At 41.1% G+C, this 25,722-nt stretch overlaps 1 protein-coding gene across 4 annotated transcripts in view; it reads right to left on the bottom strand.

Moving 5' to 3' along the window:
• The window catches only part of pde5ab (phosphodiesterase 5A, cGMP-specific, b), a 105,652-nt gene that overhangs the window by 57,235 nt on the left and 22,695 nt on the right, over positions 1–25,722 (bottom strand). For all 4 annotated transcript variants that reach the window (XM_047384900.1, XM_047384901.1, XM_047384902.1 and 1 more), the window contains exons 2-4: positions 23,082–23,601; positions 18,931–19,104; positions 6,032–6,121 (exon numbers count right to left, since the gene is read on the bottom strand). In XM_047384900.1, the coding sequence (XP_047240856.1) occupies positions 6,032–6,121; positions 18,931–19,104; positions 23,082–23,601 (784 nt within the window). The remainder of the gene's footprint in view (positions 1–6,031; positions 6,122–18,930; positions 19,105–23,081; positions 23,602–25,722) is intronic.

The following is a 25,722-nucleotide window of genomic DNA, read 5'->3' as shown; positions in this document are numbered from 1 at the left end:
AGGACAAAATGTTGTGTCATTGGGTGAAATAAGTATTCAACACAAGCAGATTTCTGACTGCCACAGATGAATTATTTGCTCATGTTACACATTCATCAATCAGTTAACTTAATGACTTAACTTGTTCTGTGTATAAAGCCCACCATTCCACAGAATCGGGGCTCATAGGGTTAAGATGATCATGAGAAGGTTTAAGGATGAGCCCAGAGATACACGGATGGAGCTTGTTAATGATGTGAAGACAATTGGACCGCAGTCACCAAGAACACCCATGGAAACACTCTACTCTGTAAGGTGATGAAATCTGCTACTCTGCTACAACATGTAAAGGCCCATTAAAGGTTTCCTAGTAAACATCTAAATGATTTAGAAAAGATCTGGAAGGAAACTGATGTTGTCAGATGGGACCAAAATCAAGCTCTTTTACATCAACTCAACCTGCTGTGTTTTGAGTAAGAGAATGTGAAAACACTTTGGTTTGGGGCTATTTTTATGCTAGAGGTATAGAAAGACCTTAACGAATTGAGGGGCCAATGAACAGGGGCATTTACTGTGAAATCTAGGTTGAGAACAGAAAAGATGGGTAATGGATGCGTCTTCCTGCAGGACGATAACTTCAGATACACTGCTAAGACAAGAATGAAGTGGCCAGAGAAGCTACACTTCTAGATCATTATTGGAATTTCTTAGAAACTGTTTGGTTTTGCTGGAACCACTTTATTCAGTACGGTAACTCCGGTTAGAGAGTAGACTCAGACACAAGAAACACGGAATAAAATATACGAATAATATTCACTATGCTTTAATACTGAATGCACTGTGCTTACTGCTCTAGCAGTAACATACAAGTGCAACTCAAATAGCAATAGCTGACAGAATAACCAGACAGAGTAGCTTAGTTGGCACCACATATATATATGCACAATGCAAATGAGCAAAATAAGACAGCTAGCTGACTAGCATTAACTCAGTTGGTGAGTGAACCAGATTAGCACACAGCTGTAGCTCGGAAATAGCTTATAAAATATACAACAGCTTAAGCTACAAACATTAGATGGGCTTTAGCCCTACGATGGACTGTCAACCTGTCCAGGGGGTACCCCGCCTCCTGCCCACAAACTGTTGCCTGCTTCACCGCGACCCAATATGGAGGAAGCGGTCTAGAAAATGACTGAGTGACTGATTGACTAAATGGGCTTCGTACAACAGTTACCTCTCATAAAACAACCAGCAGAAACATTCTTTAAAGCACAGCTTAGCTACCTAACAAGGTGCCTAACTAAAACACAACACCTCTTGGTTTAACGGAAATAACAGGGAATTTACAACAGTCATGAAGATCCTGCTTAAGATTGGGAAACACTACACCACTTTCAAAGAGACTAGACGTGGACGTCTCACTAAAAGACAGGTTTTTGTTTCATTACTGAAAGACAGGATCATACATAACTGGAACTGCTTAGGGATCACAGTATTCTGGATTAATGAAACCAGCTAAAACCAACTAAACGCATTAAACTTCGCGAGGGTGACAGTTTGAAGGAACAAACATACCATTAGGTGGCGCTAACCCAAGTCACCTATTGAAAGAGATGCAATTTAACACTTATGAGTTTGACCCATAGGTGAATTTGAGATAGTGTTTGTTATAGTTTTGTTATACTCATGGTAAGGGTTTGGGATATGTATTTGAGTTTCTGAGGGTTTCTGACTGACTGTAGATGTTGACTATAATCTAAAAATTTAATTACTTCTATCTTAACAGACAAAAGTCTCTTGTTTGGACTGGATTACATGAATAAATATTTAGAATTTATTATAAATAAATTAATTATTTTTGGAAAATCTTTTATTCAGGAAAGCCTCATTACTTTTGTGTTTAATATGTGAAATGTCCCATGTGATGGTGCGCTGGATTTAAAATGGTTTAGCTTCAAAATGAGTTCAAAATGAGTTTTTGGAATGACCAAACACCTCTGGTCAGCCAACCTAAGAGATAGAGATGGTACATATGGATGCAGGAGTTCTGACAAATAAACAGTATCATTAGTGGTGCTGGGACAGCACCAATAAAAAACAAATAAAAGGATTTTAAAATCAATTTGAAATTGAACTCGAAGCCATTAAAGGTAGGTTGAAACTGGAGTAATGTCCTCTTTGTTCCCTGTACCTGTTAAAATTATGGGTCCAGCTGAAGGCAAGTGAGGAAGGCCTGACTGATCCCAAAAGGAGCACATCAGAGTAATCAGGTTTGGAAGTTCTAAAAACATCAGCCATTGTTTCTAGGCTTTTTACGTGATTAAATTGGCTTGATTTCTGTCTGTTGCCTTAGGTGAAAAAAGCAGAATTTGATCACAGAGTTAACATGGCTATCTAGTTTTAAACAAGAATCATTTTTAACACCAACATTTGTAATCAAGCATTTTTCATACTGTCTCAAAGAGGAAAGGTTGATGTTGGGGCTCCTATTATTGATGTTTAGTCTGAACAGCATGATTTCTGTCTTGCTCTCATTAAAACTCAAGAAACCTAGGGCCATCCAACATAAGATGTCTGAGTTGGATGGCAAATTGCGTAGAGGCTGCATGGAGCTCATGCCCGTACACTTTAATGGGCAATACATGTGACAGTTGTCTGCATGGAAATTAAAACAAATACGCTATATCCCAGGGATTAGACCTAGTGGAGGCAAGTAGGAAGAAAAAAACAGAGAGCCAAGAAAGAAACCGTGCGGTACCCCCCAGGGCAGAGCAGCAGAGGCAGAAGAAAAAGTGTCAGTGCAGACACAGAAGCTTCTTTCCGAAAGCTACAATCTGAACCAGTTGAGAGCTAAGCCAGTGATGCCTACTCACTATTCCAGTGAGGTAGCAAAGAGACAGGGGTGACATTATGTAGAACAGAGGGGCCCAACCCTACTTTTATCAGCAGGGGTTTCACAACAGTATGTTTAAAAGATTTTCCAGAGAACTATTAATAACAAGAAAAATAGAGGGACACAAGGTAAGCACAACCACCTGAAGCAGTCTCAGAGGGACAACATCTAAATGGGATCAAGGCAGCTTCATACTGAAAAGTAGCTTTACTAAAATGACGAGAAACAGGCTCAAAAGATACAAGGTTAAATAAGAAGTTAAAATACATGGAAAATAAAAAGTTGGATAAAATAGGGCGCTAGAGCTGATTATTTTATCCAGAAGGAAGTGTTGAAATTCCACCCAAAGTTCCCTGGAAGCATTCCAATGGATGAGTGTGAGCATTAATACCAGTGTTCAGTGTAAAAAAAGATGGGTGGTTACCTTTTGACATAATATTTTTTGATCATGCAGCTTTCACGGCTTTTTGATTGCAAAACCAACTTTCCCCCATCATTTGAAAAGAAACATGCAACCTGTCCCTTTTCCACCTCCGTTCAGCTCATCTGCACTCCAATCTAACGGCACGGGTGTGGTCATTTAAGCAAGAACCTGATCTGGGCAAAAAAAATGATGATAGTAACTCTTTAGTATTGGAAGACAAGACCGTGATGTGTACAAAATATCTGAAAGGTGAGTGAAAAAAGAAATCTGAGAGGCCCTGGCTGTGTGCCTCGGGTCGTTGTCATGATGAAAGATCCAGCCACGACCCATCTTCAGTGCACTTACTGAGGGAGGAGGTTGTTGGCTAAGATCTCCACACACTGGGCATGTACTGGCTTGAGCAGGGGGATTTGCGTGCGCTGCAGGATTTTAATTCATGGCGGCGTAGTGTGTTACTAATGGTCTTCTTTGAGACTGTGGTCCCAGCTCTCTTCAGGTCATTGACAAGGTCCTGTCGTGTAGTTCTGGGTTGATTCCTCACCTTCCTCATGATCATTGATGCCGCACAAGATGAGATCTTGCATGGAGCCCCAAACGAAGGGAGAGTGGCCGTCATTTTGAACTTCTACCATTTTCTTTTAATTGCACCAACAGTTGTTGGCTTCTCACCAAGCTGCCTGGCTATTTTTCTGTAGCCCATCCCAGCATTTTTATTCAGCTCTTGTCAACAAAATATAAATAAACAAATAAATAAATTCATATGTAAATAAATAATTAAAGGGTTCATATTTAAATTTTTTGCTGGTGATCTATTATACCCCTTTCAAATTTATTGTGAAAAGTTATGAAAAGCAATGATGGTGATGTGATATGCATATGATATGCAATTTTAAGGGCATATTCAAGGCACAGTTTTGGTCCCAAGAAAGATAGCAACAAATATGCTATTTATGTGTGGGTATTCTATTGTATTTAATTGTCCATTTGAACAATACAGCTGTTAGTGAAAGTTGCTTGTTTTATTTCATTGCCTCTAGTGGCTGAGCAAAGTATTACAACAACAAACAGAAGAATAAGCCTCTCAAAAATCTTTTGTCTCACTTGCCTTTCAGGGCTTCTGTATATGTGTCATCATAGGTAATGGCAGTAGTGGGAGGTTTAAGAGAACAGAAGCATTGTGGTGGGGCACATGGTTTGACAGTTTTTTGTATCAATACTTTGCTAAAATCTAAGAGAATACCCAAACCGTTATACTAAGAAGAACAAAAAAACTAATTAGGATGTTCAGGAAAACCCAAGGAAGCAGAAAGGATCCTATTTTGACATAAACTGGAAACTGTTCAACACCAGTGTTACTGTCCACTGTTAAGCCAGTTTAATATCACCAAGGACTAAGATGATGCAGACCCACAAAGACACCCGTCCTTTGCATGGTGGTAGTAGCACCATCTAGATATTCTGAAAACAATGCTGAAGGAGGATACTTCCAAATTCTTCAACTTCAAATAAACAGCTAGATCAGAGGTCATGGATGAGTGGACCATGGCGTCCAATCCGGACCCAACCTGATTTTAAACATTTATATATTACTGCATGTTGTCAAACTGTGTCTAACTTCACTTGCCCCACATCTCATGTTAATATGGTATAACCCTGCGGACCATCGGGCCCCGGGCTGCACATGATGCTGCTACCCTAACCGCAAAGCATCTTCTCGTTTACTATGTAGATATAAACATTTTATTCCTGCCGGCTGCCACGTATGACTTTCAAACAGTGCCACGGACACCTATGTAGGTCAGCGACTTTCTGGTCCAAACCCGAGCCAACTGGTGGCAGTAATGCACCACATCATTGTATGCCAACCACCACAAAGTGACAAAGAAGAAGCAATGCGGATCCTTCAACGCAGGTTGCTAAGTTACTAGCTTGGGAGCTCCCGCTTGCTGATAGTACAATGACTTGTTGCACAGATGAGTGAGTAAAAGAAGATGGCTTCATCAAAAATACGTAAAGTGGACGATGAAAATCATACATTTAAAGACGACTCGACAGAATCATACGGCCTCTTACAGCTCAACAGTGAGCATACAAATGTTTACTGTGAGTACAGTGGATTTTGGGAAAATACAAAAAGCCTTTCACTGACTGGGAGTTGATCACTGAGTGCTTGGGAGCTGTGGCAGAAACACTTTTAGATGGAAAAGAAGGACAACATCTTAAGGAAAAGGTTAAGCAAATTGCCCTGCCTGTCACAAGCACAACAAAGAGAGCAAAACTGTTCTACCAAGACCCCAGGTCTACTCACCCAGCTAGATTGTGTCATTCAAAGTGCATTTAATATTGCTCCATGTATTTGATTGCACTTTTCTGTTCAGGAGATTATTTAATGGGCATATGAATAATTGGTCAGTTGTTAAATAATTCTAGTGTTAAATAAATGTTAAATAAAGATGAAAGAAAATATGTTTTGTCTCTTGATTTAAAATGTTGTGACCCCAAAGAGTTTGGATGAGAGAGGTAGTGGACCTCCTGCTATTTAAACTGAAGACCCCTGAGCTTGATGGTTGAAACTGTTGCAAAACCAGGTGTTCCAACAGGGCATTGACTCTCTTTAGTAAAGCAAGAGGCAAACTGAGATTAGTAGCAATTCCTTTCCAGTCTCAATTTAAATCATCTGACTCTTAATTAGTCACAAAAAACGTTGAATAGTGTAAAGATGCATACCACCTCACCTCTCCTCTTTGGTTCTTGATGGGCAGACAAAGGATACTCTGGGTTTTGTAGCCTGTGATCAAGTCAACTTCTGCATTGAATCTTGGGTCCTATAGAGGCAAAAGTTCATGTTAGTATAAAGTGAGGCTACTTTAGTCAATGAAAAAACACATTGCTCTGTCACAATAAAGGCTCAGAAAGTCTTTAAAGTTCTCTAAATTCCTTCTAAGTTTTAATACACATGTTGCTCTTTAGTTTGCAAAAGTAAGAAGAAGTGAAGTAGTGCTAATGAACTGGAAGAAAAATATATACATTATTAAAAATATACATTACAGATTTTTTTTGCAAATGAAAATCTGAAAAGTTTGAAGTTAATTTGCCTTCAGGGGGGATTTGTGCCAGCTCCTTTGCACCCATACCCTCCTCCCTAACATTAGCAACACTACACATCAGTAGAGTTTTGATTCGTGAGACAATGGACCTTGCACTTAGGGCTTTGGGGTACAAGAGACTCTGCTATCAGCGAGCACTGGGGTCTCACCCACCCCAGCCACAATCACAATTTTATTGCACTTTAAACCCACATCTGCATTTATTGAACATTTCACATTTTCACATGCAAACACCATGGGTTGGGCTTAATGGGGTCCTCTTTTGCTCCAGCCTTGGCACCTGTGCTAGTTTGGTGGGGACTAGTGTTGTTTGGATGGCCTAGGGGTCTCTGATGGCGTCATGGGGAGGCCAGAAGGGGGCCTGCCCATTTTGGTGGGATTTTGTCTGTGTGGGCGCTTGGGCCATGTCTTGGAGTGGTTGGCTCTTGTTGGGTGGCCTGTGGCTCCAGGGGATGTGTGGGGCTGGCCCGTGGACACAGGGGCTAAGCATGGCTCTGGTAGACATCCCTCTCTCTTAACCTCTGAAGGACTAGCTCATCAAGTGGGATGGTAATGTGCTCTCCCTACCTTGGTCCTTCCAAATTCCACCTGCCGAGGTGGGCTCACTGCCCCACATCTCACCCTGTGCCTCCTTGGGCTGGGGGCTGCTGCTCCTGTGCTTTAACGACGAGCTACCTCTGTGGGGGCTGGGTGATGCTTTGTGTGTAACCCTTTTAGCAGAAATACTGTACTTTTTGAAAACGCATTATGGGAAATGCTCTTTTAGTTTCCATTCAGCCAACTTTGTTGTAAACAAGAGAAATGTGTAGGAGACTGGTGGTGCACCCAAACAGATAAGGGAAGAGCAAGCAAAGAGAGACTCACCAAAACAGGTGGAGGAAACTCCACCCAATCTGATGTGCTTTAAAAGGACATTACATGTAGCAACAGTTTCACAGAACATGTAAGTGGTTCTGAAAAAGTAACTTTTTAAAATCCTGGTTTACCTTGGTACTGGTAACAAGCCCATGCCTTGTCTCATCTTTTATATTTTTTATTTTTTTAATTATTTGTTGACCTGGACTTGAGTGAGATATATGGGCAAATATTACAATTCTCTTAACTGCTGTTTTCATCAGTAAATGGCATCCAGATTCTGCTGGATCATCTTTTGCTAAGACTAGTCATTTTGTAATTTTGAGTCAGCAGCCACTCACTTCAAAAGTGAAGCGTGTCCCACATAGAGAACTGCGTACTGGACACACATGGGAAGTCAGTGTGGACAAACCAGATGACGTAAAGTGATTTTTGCATATCAAATGAGCACAGCATGTAGCCTGTGATGTGCTCATCTCTTTGTCCCTGTTCTCTGTCTCAATCAGTGAAGTAGCAAAGCAAACGTCACAACCCTACTTTACAATTATGCATTACTTTGTGTTTGTCACATAAAATCTCATTAAATTCCAATACAATACATGGATATTTGTAGCAGTGATACGACAAAAAATTCAGGTGGTATGAATACTGATGCACGAAGTGTTTATCTGTTCCTGAACAGAAAATGGAACAGGTTCCATCACAAACTCCCAAAGCCAATAAAACACAGCTGCAGAGTTCTGTTTTGACACCACTGAGTAAAACAACTGTTTAGAAGATGCAGGATGGAGGTTTGAGTCAGGGCTCTTCTTACACATTTTCTTCATTGTTGGGAGGTGAAGAAGCTTAAATTTCAGCATAGCAGCAAAACAAAAGGACATTTTGTTTAATTGTTGACTTCTTATTTGCTGCCTACAAACAGAAAGCTTTAAATGTCAACTGACAGTATGCAGAGCTTATACCCAGCTTACATAAGAGCAGCAAACATTTCAACAATGTATCAGCATCAGAACCCGACGTCACCTAGCTTCAACAAGCACTTCAATGACCTACACTCACTGCTCCCGCAGTTTCAATTTGCATAACAAATCTGACATTCAACCGTATCCGAACACATAACTATTGGTATTATGCAACACAAAGTTCGCTCCTTTGCAAACCAAATTCACATGCAGTTCATTTGTTTAGTATCAGCATTGAGCAGGCAGAAACCATGCTTTTAGATGGGGAGTTGGTTTCAGAAGAATCAGGAAGTACTGGATGAAAAACAGTTGTTTACTGGACCCAGCTCCTGTTCACTACTCTCCCACCCACTGACTCACCTTTAAAACCTCTGGCACTTTCTGTCCATTCTCATCATCCTCTTTACTCAAAGGGACTGTGTGTATAATAAACATGACCAAAGGGGAATACTGCAGTAAACTTGCAGAACATAGCTGGTGCTCTGTTGGATGCTAAAATTATGTGTCATTTGTGCTAGAATGATTTCTATAAATATTCCATATGATGATCCCTATTCTACTGTCCTCCCTGTCAGAATAACAGCCTGTACGCCTGTAGATGTATTCCGGAGAACAGGTTAAGTCCTTTCTTCCATTTTCTATCCCATCTTATTCCTGATCCGGATCACAGGCTGGGGTAGGCAGAAGGTGGTGGAACTAATCAGTCAACAGACGAATGCAGGGTTTACCCTGTACAGGTCACCATTTAACTTCAGAGCAGTGGGTAAAAATTTGCCAATTTACTCTGATCGGCCCTGACCCATGAGCAGCCGGTCCACAGTCAAATATATCTTTTTACTGTGAGTGAACTTATCATACCCAGGTGCAAGTAGGTCACAGTGATCACAACAATCTTCTGTGTGGAAATTATTACAACAGAAAGAAGACTTGAAGCTTGAGCTATTTTCCTTGTCAGTAATGTATTAAGATGAAGCCAGAGGAAGCACAGAACATAATCAAAAGGAAACAGGATTTTCAGCTGCTCATTCAGGCAGCTGAACTTAGGGTTAGGGTTAGGTGGATGTTCATTATTTTGCTTCTTCACCGCTTCTTATTCCTGAAGTTTCAATCACTTTGCACCTAATGTTTTTAGTGAAGAACAGGAGCCGTCTGCCACAGGATGTTGTCGTTGGGACAGTTGTCAAATTTGCAAAGGAGCAAACTGACCCCAACATCAACAAATTAAGAAGGCTGAACTGATCACAGCAAAGCTGTTCTGTTTTATCACCTTCACCTTTCAACATATGCCTGTTAAGAGCAAGGTGGATTAGGAATGATCATTCTGTAAATCCTTGAGTTACAGAGCAAATAAATATAGAGACCTAACAACAGAATTGGTGCCATGACTCCTAACATAAAGCACAAAACAGCGACAAAGTACTACCAACCAAAACCCCTCGACACCGCACTCTCACTTCAAGCTCCACTAAAAAGATGGCAGCGCTACTATGCAATGTCCCCTGTGCCCCTGACAGAAATATTTAAAGACTAATAACAGCAGGAAGGCCAGAACAAATATACTGAATGCTGTTGATAATAGCTGAGTGATTTTGTTCAACTGAGTTTCACCAAAAACATCCCTTGAATAGCTACCGTTGGTCGAACAATTAATACACTGCCTGTTTCTGAATGACTAATAATGAATCAGTTCTTCTAAACAACTGCACACACACTGCTTTTTGGATGCTGCACAGTAAAAATGTTTATCATCACCCACCAGAAAGATCCAATCAGAGGGCAGCAGGGTCCCACAGATGATGCAGATTGACTTCCTGGAAGCAGGTTCTGCAGTTCCTCACACTAACAAGCTTTCAGGCAAACATCCTGAAGCAAAGTGCATGCTCAGATTATCTAGAGGAACACTGCATTAACTGAGGACATGAGAGCACAGCATGATGCAGTGCTATTGATAAACAGCCATTTAAATATGTGCATGCACACAAACAGAGCAAACCACACACATGGAGGCTGAGTCACGACCAAACACAAATGTATCCCATACAATAAACAGCACACACTCACTTGAAAAAGCATACACACACACACACAGAACTTTCATCCCAAGAAACAAACACAGAAGTTAAGACACACTCATCATCAGGAATGTTATTTTTATTTGGGGTTTTTATCAAATTCCATACGTTGAATTTATTGTGGATTTGTCCTAATCTAATAGGCTCGAACGTATACATACAGGCTCAGATACAAACATTCTCTCCCACCAATACTTGGTTTAATGTTCCCTAGCAAGTTACAGTACTGTGCAAAAGTTTTAGGCAGGTATGAAAAATGCTGTAAACAAAGAATGATTTCAAAAATGGAAGTCTTAATGATTTATTTTCATCAATCAACAAAATGCAGTGAATGAAAAAAAGAGAAATCTAAATTAAATCAATATTTGGTGTGACCACCTTTTGCCTTCAAAACACCATCAGTTCTTCTACGTCCACTTGCACAGTTTTTGAAGAACATCAGCTGGTAGGTTGTTCCAAACATCTTGGAGAACTAACCACAGATCGTCTGTGGATGTAGGCTCTCTCATCCTTCTGTCTCTTCATGTAATCCCAGACACACTCCACGATGTTGACATCGGGGCTCTGTGGTAGTCACACCATCACTTCCAGTAAGTCATTTATATTTTTGAAAGCATTCTTTCTTTACAGGTTTTTTCACACCTGCCTAAACCTTTGCACAGTACTGTACATCTCGACTGCACACTTTTTCTAACCATAGACAGGCCTTTGGCATCATTTTAGTTGGCTACTGCTTATCAGAATTAGCAGACCTCTTTCTAACTGGTTGGTTTCCTACCATGAACCTGGCTTTTAAGCATAGTCCATGACGTTTTCTCTAAATGGTGGAATATTTTGAACTATCTGCAGGCCTCCAAAGTATAATGCAGAATCTTTTTGATAAGCTCTCTAAACTGCTGTCCATTATATGCATTGATTTTAACAGCGTCCTTTTACATGTGCAACATAGCTATGGAGGATTCTGGATGGCTTTGGACCTTCACATTAAGTAACAGAACCAACCCATAACAAGGGACAAGTACTGGATCAGGTCATTTTCAGAGGTCTAAACATTGCTGATGTTGTGATTGACGTTGCTCTTTCTGACTATTTCTGTTTGCTATTTAAACCCATTATCCCTGGAATCACTGGTGAAAACAGAGCTGAGATCATTACAGAACACTGGATTAATGATAACAACTCTGCAGGAGTTTGGTCCGCATTGCAGGCACTACGTTGGACCTCTTCCCGGTGCATGTTGGACTCCGGCAGGGCTGCCCTGTGTCACCGGTCCTGTTCATTACTTTTATGGACAGGATTTCTAAGCACAGCCAAGGGCCGGAGGGGGTCTGGTTTGGGGATCAGTGGATTTTGTCTCTTCTTTTTGCAGATGACGTGCTCCTGCTGGCCCCCTCTAGCCAAGACCTACAGCACGCACTGGGGCGGTTTGCAGCCAAGTGTGAAGCGGCTGGGATGAAGATCAGCTCCTCCAAGTCCGAGGCCATGGTTCTCGACTGGAAAAGGGTGGCTTGTCCTCTTCAGGTTGGAGGGGAGTTCCTGCCTCAAGTGGAGGGGTTTAAGTATCTCGGGGTCTTGTTCACGAGTGAGGGAAGAATGGAGCGGGAGATCAACAGACGGATTGGTGAGGAGCCACAGTAATGGGGGCGCTGTGTCGGTCTGTTGTGGTGAAGAGAGAGCTGAGCCGAAAAGCGAAGCTCTTGCTTTTACCAGACGGTCTACGTTCCTACCCTCACCTATGGCCATGAACTTTGGGTCATGACTGAAAGAACAAGACCCTCTCCCTTAGAGATAGGGTGAGGAGCTCGGCCATCTGGGAGGGGCTCAGAGTAGAGCCGCTGATTCTCCATATCGAGAGGAGCCAGTTGAGGTGGCTCGGGTATCTATACCGGATGCCTCCTGGACGCGACCCGGTCCCAGATAAAGCGGAAGACAACGAGTACAAGTACCTCTGCAACATTCACCCAGGTCTTCTCACCATCACCCACTCTGCACTCAGCCTCTGTTGATTACCTAATAGATAACTTTAGTCAGAATGTTGTGACTCTTATGGATGAAATTGACCCAATAACGACCAAAGTTCTACCTGGCAAGAAAAAGTCACCATGGAGGAATGCTCCTACGGTTAGAGCTCAGAAGTAACGTTAAACACCTGTGAGGAATATCGGCAGGTTCAATTTCACATTCAGAACGAAATCTTCATATTTATAATTAGAAGTTAAAAAGAGGGAGGCAGCTATATGTCTGATATTATTGATAAAAATACTAATAATCCCCAAACTTTATTTCCTTTTGTTGACAGGTTGATAAACCCTCTCACCACCTGTCCCTGCTGAACTTGGACCCAACAGGTCCTGCAATGATTCTGCAGATTTGCAGAAGACAATTCTAAGAGTAAGTCCAGTAGTTTGTGTCCCTACTTCTGATAAACTGCTGATGTCTCCTGTGCCTCCAGAATCATTACAGCATCTCAAAGAGTAAAACACCTGTAAAATGAATACCCTAGTCAAATAGGGTGCATTTCTTCAACCCTTTGTAGCACATGCAGAGCCTTGGTCTCCTTGTAAATGTAGTAGGACTGCACAATATATCGCAAATATATCGTCATCGCAATATCATTGTGCGCAATATTCATATCGTAAAGGATCGCTTAGAGTGCAACAATTGTTGACTAATGTAAATTTGAAGAATTTTGAAGTTGTATCTTTCATGCTAATGGTATATGTATCCAGTAGGACAGAGTCTCACGGCAGCAAAAGCTCATACCAGACACAAAGGACATTGCCAAAAATGCTTAAGGTCACATAGAGTAGCAAGTACAGATTAGAAAGGAAGGTAAGAAAAAAAAGACATGTTTAGCACCTGATATCGTCATCGCAATATTTACAAATATTATAGCCATCGCAACATTTTCTGATATCGTGCAGCCCTGAAAGGTAACACATCCAAATATTTAATCTGATCTTTTAAACTTATTGAAACTGTAACTGTTTTTGAGTTATTAAAGTTTGAACACAGAAATATGTTTTCACTCGTCAGGATTTCCTTTGTTTTTTTGTAACTGTGCATGGAGGGCTAAGGATATGGAATAAAAAATCAAATGAGCCTATAGATACAAGTGTTACCGATTACATGTTTAAATTTGATAATAATAACAAAAACTGACTATTCTGGAGAGGTTTTTCCTGTGGGGATGTCCACACACAAGGCTGTACAGTGCAACATATATGTTGGACGTGTGATGGAAAAAAATGACTGTGCACAACTTATTTTATGAATGTTGAACCCTTGCGACAGGTGTGTAAGCCACACAGGTGGCGCTGGTGTTTTTTTGTACCTTTGTTGGAAAGAAGCGCATTTGCCTCAGAGAATCCAAAGGACAGTGTTGGAAAGGTATTTTCACTTCGGAAAAACTGAGCAAAATTTAAAACTTTAAGAAAATGACTACAAATGAGCTCACAGGAAAGACAGACACCCAAACTGAGCCTAATCACTGTAAGAGCTGAAGAAAAAAATCATACCAGCTAGCTATGTTACAGTCATGACTAACGGGGACAAGGACGCCTCTAAAGAGTGTGAGCAGGTTTACATGCGCATATATATATATATATATATATATATATATATATATATAAATTCTATAGTCTGTCTTTAGGCTTTGTGAAGCCTACCCTTATTATTTCTATTGACATTTTCAGCTTCGCGATAAATTATTGATATTATTCGATTGTCCAGCCCTACTTTGTTGAATGAAAAAAATTAATTATCTTATTCTGCCAGGGTTATGAATACTTTTGGGCTTAGCTTTATCTTTTAGTTTCCAAAAAGGAAATAACAGGTATGCAACACTGCGTACAGCAGTGTTAGTATCAGCCTGCATTATTAATGAACATAATGGGTGCTGTAAAAGCTGGAAGCCAATGCAGAATTGCCAGAAAGTGCAGTGCTGCTTATTTTGGGCCACAAAACATCTGCTGTTCCAGCACACTTTCCCCTTAAAAAAATTATTTCTCTCAGGGAACATTACGGGCTTGTACATACATCACAAGAACCGGAAAATCTGTTATTTTACACGTAGTGGCATTTCATACTACACAAGAACTCAAAAGCAGAATTACAGAGGAGTCCTAATATGTTCCTCCCACTGCCGAATTTTGCTCATGTAATAACTTAAGCTTCCTGGTTAGGATAGAAAGTTATAAATCCAGGAGTAATGTTCCTATTTGGTCATAATGTTGGAACGTGCAGACTAGTAATAGATATTTAAATGATTCACACTATCTATAAGTACCAGAGGGCACAGCTGTGGCATCACCTGTGAAGCAATAGAGTTATCAAGCACTTATTTGATCACCCAACAGTTGGTCAAAGTACTGAGTGGATCTCAGAGAGGACGGTCACTGATGCATTAGAAAGCATTACCGGCATTTAAATAGAGTTTAATTATGAACTTGCATGTGGCTGGGGTGTGCAGATGTCACAGTGGCTCAGTGTTGGAACCGCCGGATAGATGAAGGGACCCAAAAATGTCATGAAGCCTCTGGTCTCAGAAGAAGACCACACCCAGAGAGGATATCCACATTGTTCCCCATACAGAACCAATCGTCACATTTTAAACCTTTCAGCTTCTTGCAAAGGCAGCCATTTATTTGCACTTTGCTGGTAATTTTGTGTGCTCAACAAATAATAACAGAATAACTGACTGTCCCTCACCAGGTGGTATACACTGGGACAAACAGATGCCCAAAGGTCTCAGCACTAATCAGGGAGATTTGAATGGTAGAGTTCTGTAGGATTTTACATAAGCCCCAACCCCCAGTACTGTGGGAAGAATTTAATGTTTTATTTCTACTGTCATTACTGCAAGTTCCCTTAGTTATATATAAACATGTGAGGTATCCACAGAAATGTTAGAATCTCAGCTAAAATCTGATATAAACCATTTCTACAAACACCAATAGAGTTAAAACGACAAGCAGTAGAATCAGAAAGTAAATAAACTCCACACATGCAACCAGCATGTCTGCTGATAGAAGGTTTCACAGATTCCAAACGATTGTCACAATCCACCCAGGATTGACTCAATAAGCAGCACAGGAAGACCAGAATTATCACCAGCATTTGAATTAACATAATGATTGTTTAAATAGAGTTTATGATTTCTGAGAAAAACTTTGGCGTGTTATTTCCAGCACAAACTTCACAAAAACCCCCTGGGGCTTAAGAGGTTAAATAGGCCGGACAACATATGCTCTCTGCATAATCAGGCAACAATCTACTGTACAACAATACATCTCTGAGTGTATAAACAAGACTTGGTATAAACGCAAAAACCCACTTCTACTGCTACACTTCTAGTCAGACTGGTGCGAAAAACACATGCATTCAATTACAGCCTCATAGTCTTTGCTCTCCCCTCATGGAACACAAACACACATTTTCTTCTTTCTGAAGACGCTCGTGACTCTTCCAGATGGTCAGTTTCTACACAAACACACATTTAATAGCATTTAAATTAGGTCCAGATTCAGTCCATTCAATCCCAGAAGTTATCCCAGCACAATCCGTCTCACCTGGGGGTCCTGGATGAAGTAAAAGACGAGTAACACACACAGGGGTTAAAGGTCAGGAGCCCCATCTGCTCAGGTCTCAGTGCTAACATCCAATCTGTAGTCACAAGGCAAGGAGCTGAGGCTGGACTTCCTTATTTAACTTGTTCCTTGTTTTTAAAATGATACAATTCTGTATATTACCAGGTAGAACATATGTGGGTTAATGGAAATGGACAGAGGCTCTAGGAAACAAAGAAGTGTTGCTACATCCTGTGTGAATGACAGTAGTAACAAGTTTTTATGGCGTTTTTTGCATGTGCATTAGTTGTGTACAGGTACATACACTAAACTAATAACTATTTTCCATTTAGATATCACTTGCTGATATTGCCCTGAAAATAAATACATGAAAATGTAGTGACACAATGCAGCACAGAGCAAAACACCAGCAAATTCTATTTTTTTCCTTTTCTTTTCTTTTTCTTTACCGTGTCCTTCCCGGCAGAGTAGCGCTCAGAATAGCCAAGAAGAGCCAAGAAGCCCAACAGATTTCCCCTCATAAGTTGTACACTGTAATGCTCTGCTTGATATTAATAAAAGAAGCTTTATTAGAAACTGCTTTGGTATTATTTCAATTGTTACGGACACGGAGACAGAAACAAAAAGGAAAAAATAAAATGCACGAAAGAGAGATAGGTGGGGCAAAAAGGAAAAAAGGGAGCAGCCTCTCCCGGCCTCCGACCCCAGACGGCAAACAGCGAACAGGGGTGTGAAAAGACCCCAAGCCTACCTCCACCCGCTCAAATGTGGCAGACACAAACACTCAGCCCTTCCCTTGCTTTGGCTCAACTGATGGCTGAGAATCAAACCTGTGAGCTGCTTCTGCTGGAAGTTCAAAACTCCTGTAACATTAAACGTTTGAAGGACAAGAACTGTTGGGAAAATGCAAAAGCCAATATGTTGGGTTGCCAGTGAGGCAGACGATCAGGAAAAACTGGATATCAAAAGTCCCTGATGCCTTCTGTGTTACAGACACATGGCTATAAAGCAACCTAGATGTAGAGCTGGCAAAGCCACTTATAGGTTGACAAAAAATATAAAATATTAGCAACTTGCTGCTTGACACATAATGGCTCTGTCATTCTGTGGGTTTGAACTGATGTAAGGTCAGCAAGATGACAGATAGCTTAATGGGGTACAGTATTGAGTATTTTTCTTAGCATTGATGTTGAGTTTGGAGTTTTAATATCATGACAACCCTACACCAAATCTACCAACGTATAGCTGTTCACGTACAATCACAGGCTGGGCAGCAAGAACATAAAGCAATCAGCCAAGAAGCCCATTTTTCCAGACTGTTGATGTTTTAAAGCAAAATACATGATGTGAAAAGGTGGAACTCATAAAAATTATTTTATAAGTCTCACTAAAACTATGACCAACAATGCATTATGAAAATTATGTTTCTGCAATAGCAGCTTTTATTGACAACCTGTAAAATGTGAATGAAGAAAATGTGCAATTCTAAAAACATACAAATTTACAAAATTAAGTTTTCTTCAGATTGCCAATGTCAGGGATCTGGGTGAGCTGGGTCTGTGTGGTGTTCCTTTCTCTCAGAGCTGCAGATTTCCCTGGAGGATGGAAATAAGCAATGCACTCCAGCACACCTGCCTCATTCAACATCTGAGTTTCAACCTATGTGATACCTCTAGTCCCACGTGTATTACTCAATATTTTCTCCTTCTATTTCCTAGCTTATGCTATCTCTCTGCTTACCTCCTAGGTGACTTCCTGAGTTTTTTTCCTGGATCTCCTTCACTGAAATGTTTCCTGGATTCACGCCTCAAACCTTCATGTAAGCCGCAGCTACGGGCACCAAGTAAAAAAAAAAGTCAGCAATGAATTCCGGGAGTTTTGTTTAAACTGGCCGCCTGCCTGACAATGTGGTTTTAGTAGCAACTAAATATACCACGTTGCTGCTACCACAAGCTGAAGAGAAAGCAGTCATTTGTTTGCTAAGCAGAAGAAGAAACTTGTTCTTCTGTGCCAGGAAATGGTTGTAGTGCTTGTAGTGCTTTACTACTACCACAAGGCAGCTCCAGTCCATGTGTCTGCCACCACGAAGAAGATGAATGTCTTGTAATGGCGTGTTCCATTAACTTGGGAAGTCGGAACTGGGAAATTGGTGTTTACGTCATCTTCGACTTATAGCGTTCCAGTTTCCTGCTTGTTTTTGTTCGTATTGCTAGCAACTGCAACAACAGTCTTGCAATGACAATGACAATAAACACTGTTCTACACGGTATTTAATGCACACAAACATTGAAGGTCAGTGCAAAGAATGCCAAGTAAAATTAGCATTTAATGAGTCCAACATGACAATAAACCATTCTTTGAGAACAAAGAGTTGAGATGAAGCTTCATCCACTTAGTTCCCTTTAAGAAAAAACATCACCACAAGACCAAAGAAACTGATTATTGTGACAGGCTTGAAAACTTCCAATGACATAAATAGAGAGCTCCAACCACAGAATCTTATGATCTCCCAGTCACAGGTATAAATATCAAAGTTTATGATCAGTTTACTTCTAACCATGTCAGGTGCTGGACGGACAGACAGATGGATGGATATTTTTCCATACTCCATATTTTCTTATCTTATCCAGACCAACAAAATGCTTAAATTCTGTATTTTTGCAGATTGTTTATTTTTGTTTGTGTGAATTTGTGTAATTTCAAATAGATTTGTTTTCTATTTGGTGAAGCCACTGATTTAGGAGCCTCTAGATGGTGTTTGTAAGTCACTTCACAGATACGGTCATCGCAGCAGTGTGTGTGCGTGTGTGTGTGTCCGTGTGTGTGCTAAGAATGAATCCTCCAAATGAGCCCTTTGACCTAATTTTCCCTTCTTCAGATTACTCTCCTGTGGACTGTCCAGGTCTTTACTCTCAGCAAGAACAACTAACTGGGCCCACAGCAACCCCAGCTTTTTGCAAACAGGCACAAACACTGTGAATCAGCATAAACTCTGCTGACACTGGCTAAACCCTGGTTAAGAACGGGACTTTAAAAAGCAAAGACCTCACCTCATATGCATTCTTGATATTGAGTGGTTGTCCTGTGGAAGCTACGTGCCCAACTATCCCCTTGTTCCACTCTAGTCGGATGCAGCTACTGGATGATTCTTCCAACGTGGAGCCTTCAGCAACGTCAAACAGCCGGCTGACCAAGAACTTCCTGTTGGAGCTATCCTCACCCACCTAGAAGAACAAACACACAGAAACGATATGCTGTGCAGCTTTGCAATCGGTAAATGCAAAACAGTTTTATTTGGTATATTAGTTACTAGTTTAGTCAAACAGCTTATGACAGTACCTTGCAAAAGTCTTCTGTAATAATTTTTCACATTTTGTCACATTCAAACTAGGGTTGCACAATCTGTCGATTTATTGTCATCACACCATCACTGTGCACATCTAAAACCCAAAGAACTGCTTGGACTGCAGTAAACACTAGCTAATAAACATTAGCTAATAATGACAATCACCAATATGATCACATTTTACCTTAATATCATGCAACCCGTATTAAAACCACAAACTTCAAAACCTTTATTGGGATTTTATGTGATAAACCAAATAAGTTTGAATATTTGGTCGATGTGTCCAGCTGAAGTTCTTTTGGGATATGTCTCTATTAGCTTTAAACATCTGCAGACAGAAATGTTTGTTTATCCTCTCCATATATGTCAAGCTCAGTCAGTTTGGATAGAGCGCACAACAATTTACCCCACCTGAGCTGTGGATCTCTGCAGCTCCTCTAGATTTACAATGAGGCTCTTGGCTGCTTCTTGGATTAATGCTCCTGTTTGCAGTTGGTCCATCCTCTGTTCATGTTCAGAGGATGTCTTGAAAAGAGCTCTGGGATTTGTTCAATGCTTGGGATATTGTCTTAGAACCTAACCTTGTTTAAACCTCTCCCCAACTTTCTCTCTGACCTGTCTGCTGGGTTCCCTGTTCTTCATGACCAAGGGACACAGGCAAGAAACAGAACATTTGCATTTATACCATATTACACACAGCTGGACTGTATTTACTGATTATGTGATATTTGAGGCAATTGGTTGCACATGATTTTTATTGAGGAGTATTAGAATAAAGCAGATTGAACAAAAGTGTACACTGCACTTTTACGATTTTTATTGGTAAAAATGGAACACAAATACTTTTCCTTCTACTTTAAAATTAGCCACAAATTTTTTATATATATATAGCACTGTTGCCTTGCAGCAAGAAGGTCCTGAGTTCGATTCCCGGCCGGGGGTCTTTCTGCATGGAGTTTGCATGTTCTCCCTGTGCATGCGTGGGTTCTCACCGGGTACTCCGGCTTCCTCCCACAGTCCAAAGACATGCCTGTTAGGTTAATTGGTCACTCTAAATTGCCCTTAGGTGTATGAATGAGTGTGTGTGTGGTTGTTTGTGTGTTGCCCTGCGATGGACTGGCGACTAGTCCAGGGTGAACCCCGCCTCTTGCCCATAGACTGCTGGAGATAGGCACCAGCTTCCCCGCGACCCACTATGGAATAAGCGGTAGAAAATATATATATATATATATATATATATATATATATATATATATGTGTTTTACAATAAATAATTTAAAGCTTGTAGTTTTAATGTGACAATTGTGGTGAGGTTTGGAGGGAATGAATCATTTTGCAAGGAACCTGTCAGGATCTGTGCCATGTCTGTCTGTTTGGTGCTATTTCTGTTCTTAGCCTCTAGATGGCGTTTGAACTGGAGGTGACAGGTGTTCTCTATCTCCTTGATGATCTGCTGAGGAGTATTTATGGAGGAGGCTGCCAGCAACTCACTGCCAGAGTGTTGCCCTTTATGGTACAGCTCAAGCCACATTGTCTTTGCCTAGACCTTGCTTTGCTCTTTTTGTAATTTTGGATTTGTTGCCTTGCAGGTTACCTGAACCTGACTTTGCCTTCAGCATCGAACCCTTCCTGGATTACCGTCTTCTGGAAAGAAGCTATCCAGCTCCATGAACCAAGACTCAAGCCTCCTGTTACCTCATTGGATCAAACCAGCTGGCAGTTTCCTGATTCCTTTGTTCCGTGGATCTCTCTCTGTGAACCCTGTCCACCCTCCTTCTTCCATTGCACCAACTACTGAAACTCTTGGACCATCTATCATCCTGGCCCACGGGTAATCAACCTCCTGGTCTCTCCACCCCCCTTGGCGGATCTCTCCTTCAAATCAGTAAGACAGAATTATCATTTAAGAACATAGGTCCAGAGTTCCCCCTTGCTCACCGTTCTGTTTATTTTACAGTTGGTATCCCAGTTCCAGTTTCCTGCACATTTCAACTTCCTGTAAATAAACTCCTTACCGTTAAACTCTCTCCTGAATTGCTTTTTGCATGTGGGTCAAATCTGTTTGAAACATTATGACAGAACCGTAATAGAGAACTAATCACAGAGAATGAGGCTGTTCAATATCTTGTGTTTTCACTTTGTTTCTAACAAACCAAGCATACATGCTCTAATAATGTAATCAAGAAAATGCTAAAATAACAAAGCTAATCCTTTCCAACCAAATCCATTAAAGGAGTATGAGAATATGATGGAAAGCAATAGACTATATCTGAGTGACTAATGGATACTAAAACAAAATCCTGATCAGTGAATTTATATACACAATGCCTAACAATCTAATGACTTCGCTTAGCTAAGCATTGAAATATGTGTGTTATCTAAATAAACAAGCCTCTTCCACACCCTCAATAATGTTGAACCGTCGAATGGTCATAGGTGAAGTAAATGATTGAGTAATTTCCTTGGATATGTTATTACTTTTACAATTCCATGAAAATGTTTTGATAGCAAGACGAACTGCAATTATATATATATTTTTTTCCAGGAATCAGACTGGAAGGAAAATATAATCCAGAGCTCAGGAGGGTTAGTAATTAGGTAACCACAACATGCACAATGTGGAATGGCAAAACGTTGTTTGTAATTATGGCAATAAAATACTTGGATTTACTATTTTTGGACTTATTCTTCTGAATGTGGTTCCTGGTTTTCGGAAACGGTTAGAAGTAAGGTGTCAGGCCTCATTTGCCCAACTACGCCAAAGTACTCTGTTCCATCAACACATTTTTTCAGATATTTACAAATTAGGAATTATAATCATCAGAGTTTAAAAGACTTTGAAAATCTTCCAGAAGACAAAAGATGTTAATTCAATTCAATTCAAGAATACTTTATTCATCCCAAAGGGAAATGAAATGCTGTTGTAGCTCATTTTAATGTTACAGTCTTTTGTTGGGTATGCCAAATTCCAAACATTTTGTAAAGTTATTCTCGGACACTAACTCAGGTACACAATCTATTGAGATAGCGTGGGAGAGATTTGGGTGTACAGATTCATGACATTGCTTGGGAGGACAGCCTCAGCAGAATACGATCCTGCTCTTTTAATTTGAGACATCATTTCATTAAATTCAAGGTAATACACAGACTGCATTATTTAAAGACTAAATTACATAAAATTTACCCTAAGATCTTACCCTCATGTGATCAACATAAGTCTGCTGAGGGCTCCCTGGGCCACCTTTTCTGGACTTGTCCAAATTTGTATATGTCTGGTGTGACATATTTAGGTGGTTTTCCAAAATGTACGGCTGTGAGTTTAAGCCTGATCCAAATATTGCTTTGTTTGGTTACTCTTTGTCTCTTCTTAAAGGCGGCCTTTCCATTCAGTTCACACTTGTGTATGGAGTGATAACTGCTAAGAGACTGCTCTTAAGGTTGTTGAAAGCAGAAGCTGTGCCTACATTCAAGGAACGGCTCTCAGAATTAACTGTGGTACTGTATATGGAGCAACTCAGATATGATAGGATGGTCAAGTCTTTTCAAAACATCTGGCAGCCATTTTTGGACTTTTTAGCCCAACAGGACCATAATCCTTCCTGATACATGAGCTGTCAACCAGCCACCTCCCCCGTTTTTATTAATTTATGTGGAATAGTGATAATGGTGATGCACCTCCACTCTGAATACAATATATGCCCAGCTTTGTATTGTTTTTCTATTTTCTTTTCTTTACAATTTTTTTTCTGGGCCTTTTCCGTTGTATTATATTTGTGTGGTTCTTTGTATAAATCTGAAAATCTAAATAAACACATAAAAAATAAATAAAATAAGGTGTCAGTTAAAGGTTCCTACCAGAAAGAGTGAGTATCGATCTGCAGCAATCAGCTCATTGATGTGTAGGAAGATCTTATGGCAAAGCGCCGTCACATCCAGATGACTTGAGACTTCCTTTACCAGCTCCAGCAGCCTGGTGCAGCGGTCACCCATCCAACCTCTACCATCACCACCACAACCCGCCCTGACACCACCATCCCCCATCACTGAACCACAGAAAGGGACGGGTTCCCGTTCTGAGTCACTCACAAATGTAAGGGACCCCTCTGAGTCTTTAACCACAATGGGTCTTAGTGGGCGGTCAAACTCTGATGCTGAGATTTTTCGAGTTGGTGTACCAGGAGCTGGGCTGGGGACAGTGGCTGGGGAGGGACAGCGGTTGTCCAGGAGGATAAGGGCTGAAGGGAGGATAGTGGAATTGGAAGAGGGACAAAGATCTGAAGAGGACTGGTGGGTCCGCTGCTGTGAAGAGTTTTCTTTAGACACAGATGGCTGGATGGTATGGACACGCTCAGCAAACCAGGCATTCACCATCTCCCTGTTAACACAGAAAAGAAAATGTATTTTTGTCTTTGACATATTTGGCTGGAAAAAACAAAGTCATTCTTTACTGTACTCTGAGAATAAAAGCAGCTGAGATTAGATTATGTTGGTGGGTTGCAGGGAAAGCTTGGAGTAAAGTTACAACTCTACTCCATTAAAAAGGGGTAATCCGGTGTGGCCTTCAAGTCTAATTAGGGAACCTCCAACTTCAAAGTAAGTTTGGCACATCTAAGTGGCACATCTTCCTTCTATCCTGTGAAAGGTCTAGAAATTCCATAGTGAGAGTCGGAGAGTGTCACTGTGGACATGCTAGTGCTTCCTCTCAGAAACTAGTGGCCCTTGGAACTTCTAGGATGGATGCATGGAAAGACAGATGGATGAGCAGACGGATGGACGTCGATGAATTTCAGTGTTTACACAGAACAAGCAGGCCTATGTAATACACATTCAAAAACAACATTAGGGTCACACAGTGTGTGTCATTCACATGAAACATCTCTGAACCAGTCGAAACTTCAGAGTACATCCTGCTAACTCATCCTGAAAGTAGAAAGCTGGAATTCTGAAGCCATTGTCTGTCTTTTACTTTTCAGATTGGAAGAGATGGATACTTTATTCACTAGTTAACATAAACTGCTAATGGAAAGTCAATTTAGAGAGTTAGCTAGATAAAACCTGTCTGCATTTCCAAAAAATAAATAAATAACTTCACTGCTATAGCCATCCAAACAACTATGGTGTGCTTAGGTTGAAGAAAGAGATGCATATACAGTATGAGCTACTGATACTCCTCCAGTTACCCATGGTAACACACATGTATTAAGCAAATTTAATGATGTTGGTGTTGAGCAGGTAGGTGGAGTGGTGTCCTGTGTAGGACCTTCATAAGACTAAACAGGCATTGCTTTACAGTGCACCATTTACAGAGCTTCCAAAAGCATTCATATCTCTTGAACTTTTCCACATGCAATATAACTTGTGACAAATGTTTGATTTTATCATTTTATTTACTGAACATGCATGCAAGTAACCATAACATACAAACACAATGTAAGGTCTCTGCCCATTGTTTTGGCCTAAGGGCCGAGCAGTGGTGCAGAGTACCCGGCCTTTTTGCCGTCCCTGTCAAGGGTGATGGATAGTGCCCTCTCTTATTCTGCTGGGGGAATCATTGCACAAGTGGGAAACGACAGTGACACCTGGAGGTGTGTGGTTGGAAGGAATGGCCTCCCCGATCTGAACCCAAATGGTGTTTTATTATTGGACTTCTGTGCCAGTGACGGATTGTCCATAATGAACACCATGTTTAAGCATAAGGGTACACATCAGTGCACTTGGGACTAGGACACTCTAGGCAGGAGGTCAATGATCGACTTGTCGATTGTGTCTTTGGATCTTTGGCCACATGTCTTGGACACTTGAGTGAAGAGAGGGGCTGAGCTGTCCACCGATCACCACCTGGTTGTGAGTTGGATCCGCTGGAGGAGGAGGGAGCCAGACAGACTTGGCAGGCCCAACATATACTGAGGGTCTACTGGGAACATCTGGCGGAGCCCTTAGCCAGGGATGTATTCAACTCCCACCTCCAGTAAAGCTTTCACCAGATTCCGCCTATATTGTCGATGCTGCCGCCCATAACTGTGGCCATAAGGTCTGCTGTACCTGTCATCACAGCAATCCCTAAACCCAGTTGTGGACACCGGCAGTAAGGGATGCTGTCAGGCTGAAGAAGGAGTTCTGTCGGCTGTGGTTGGCTTGTGGTCCACTATTTACAGTAGGGGTTGGGAGCTACTGACTTCGACTTGGGACATTATCGGGTGGTGGAAGGAGTACTTCGAGGATCTCTTCAATCCTGCCATCACGCATTCCCTGGTGGAAGCAGAGACTGGGGACTTGGAGTCGGACTCGTTCATCACCCAGGCTGAAGTCACTTAGCTCCATGGTGGCAAGGCTTTGGGGATGGATGAAATCCGCCCTAAGTACCTCAAGTCTCTGGATGTGGGGCTGTAGTGGCTGACACACCTCTTCAATATTGTGTGGCGGTCAAGGACAGTGCCTCTGGACTGGCAGACCGGGGTTAAGGTCCCCCTTCACAAGAAGTGGGACTGGAGGGTGT

The sequence above is a fragment of the Girardinichthys multiradiatus genome, chromosome 14 (genome assembly GCF_021462225.1).
Source record: "Girardinichthys multiradiatus isolate DD_20200921_A chromosome 14, DD_fGirMul_XY1, whole genome shotgun sequence".
Taxonomy (NCBI): Eukaryota; Metazoa; Chordata; class Actinopteri; order Cyprinodontiformes; family Goodeidae; genus Girardinichthys; species Girardinichthys multiradiatus.
This window is presented reverse-complemented; position numbering and strand designations above follow the sequence as displayed.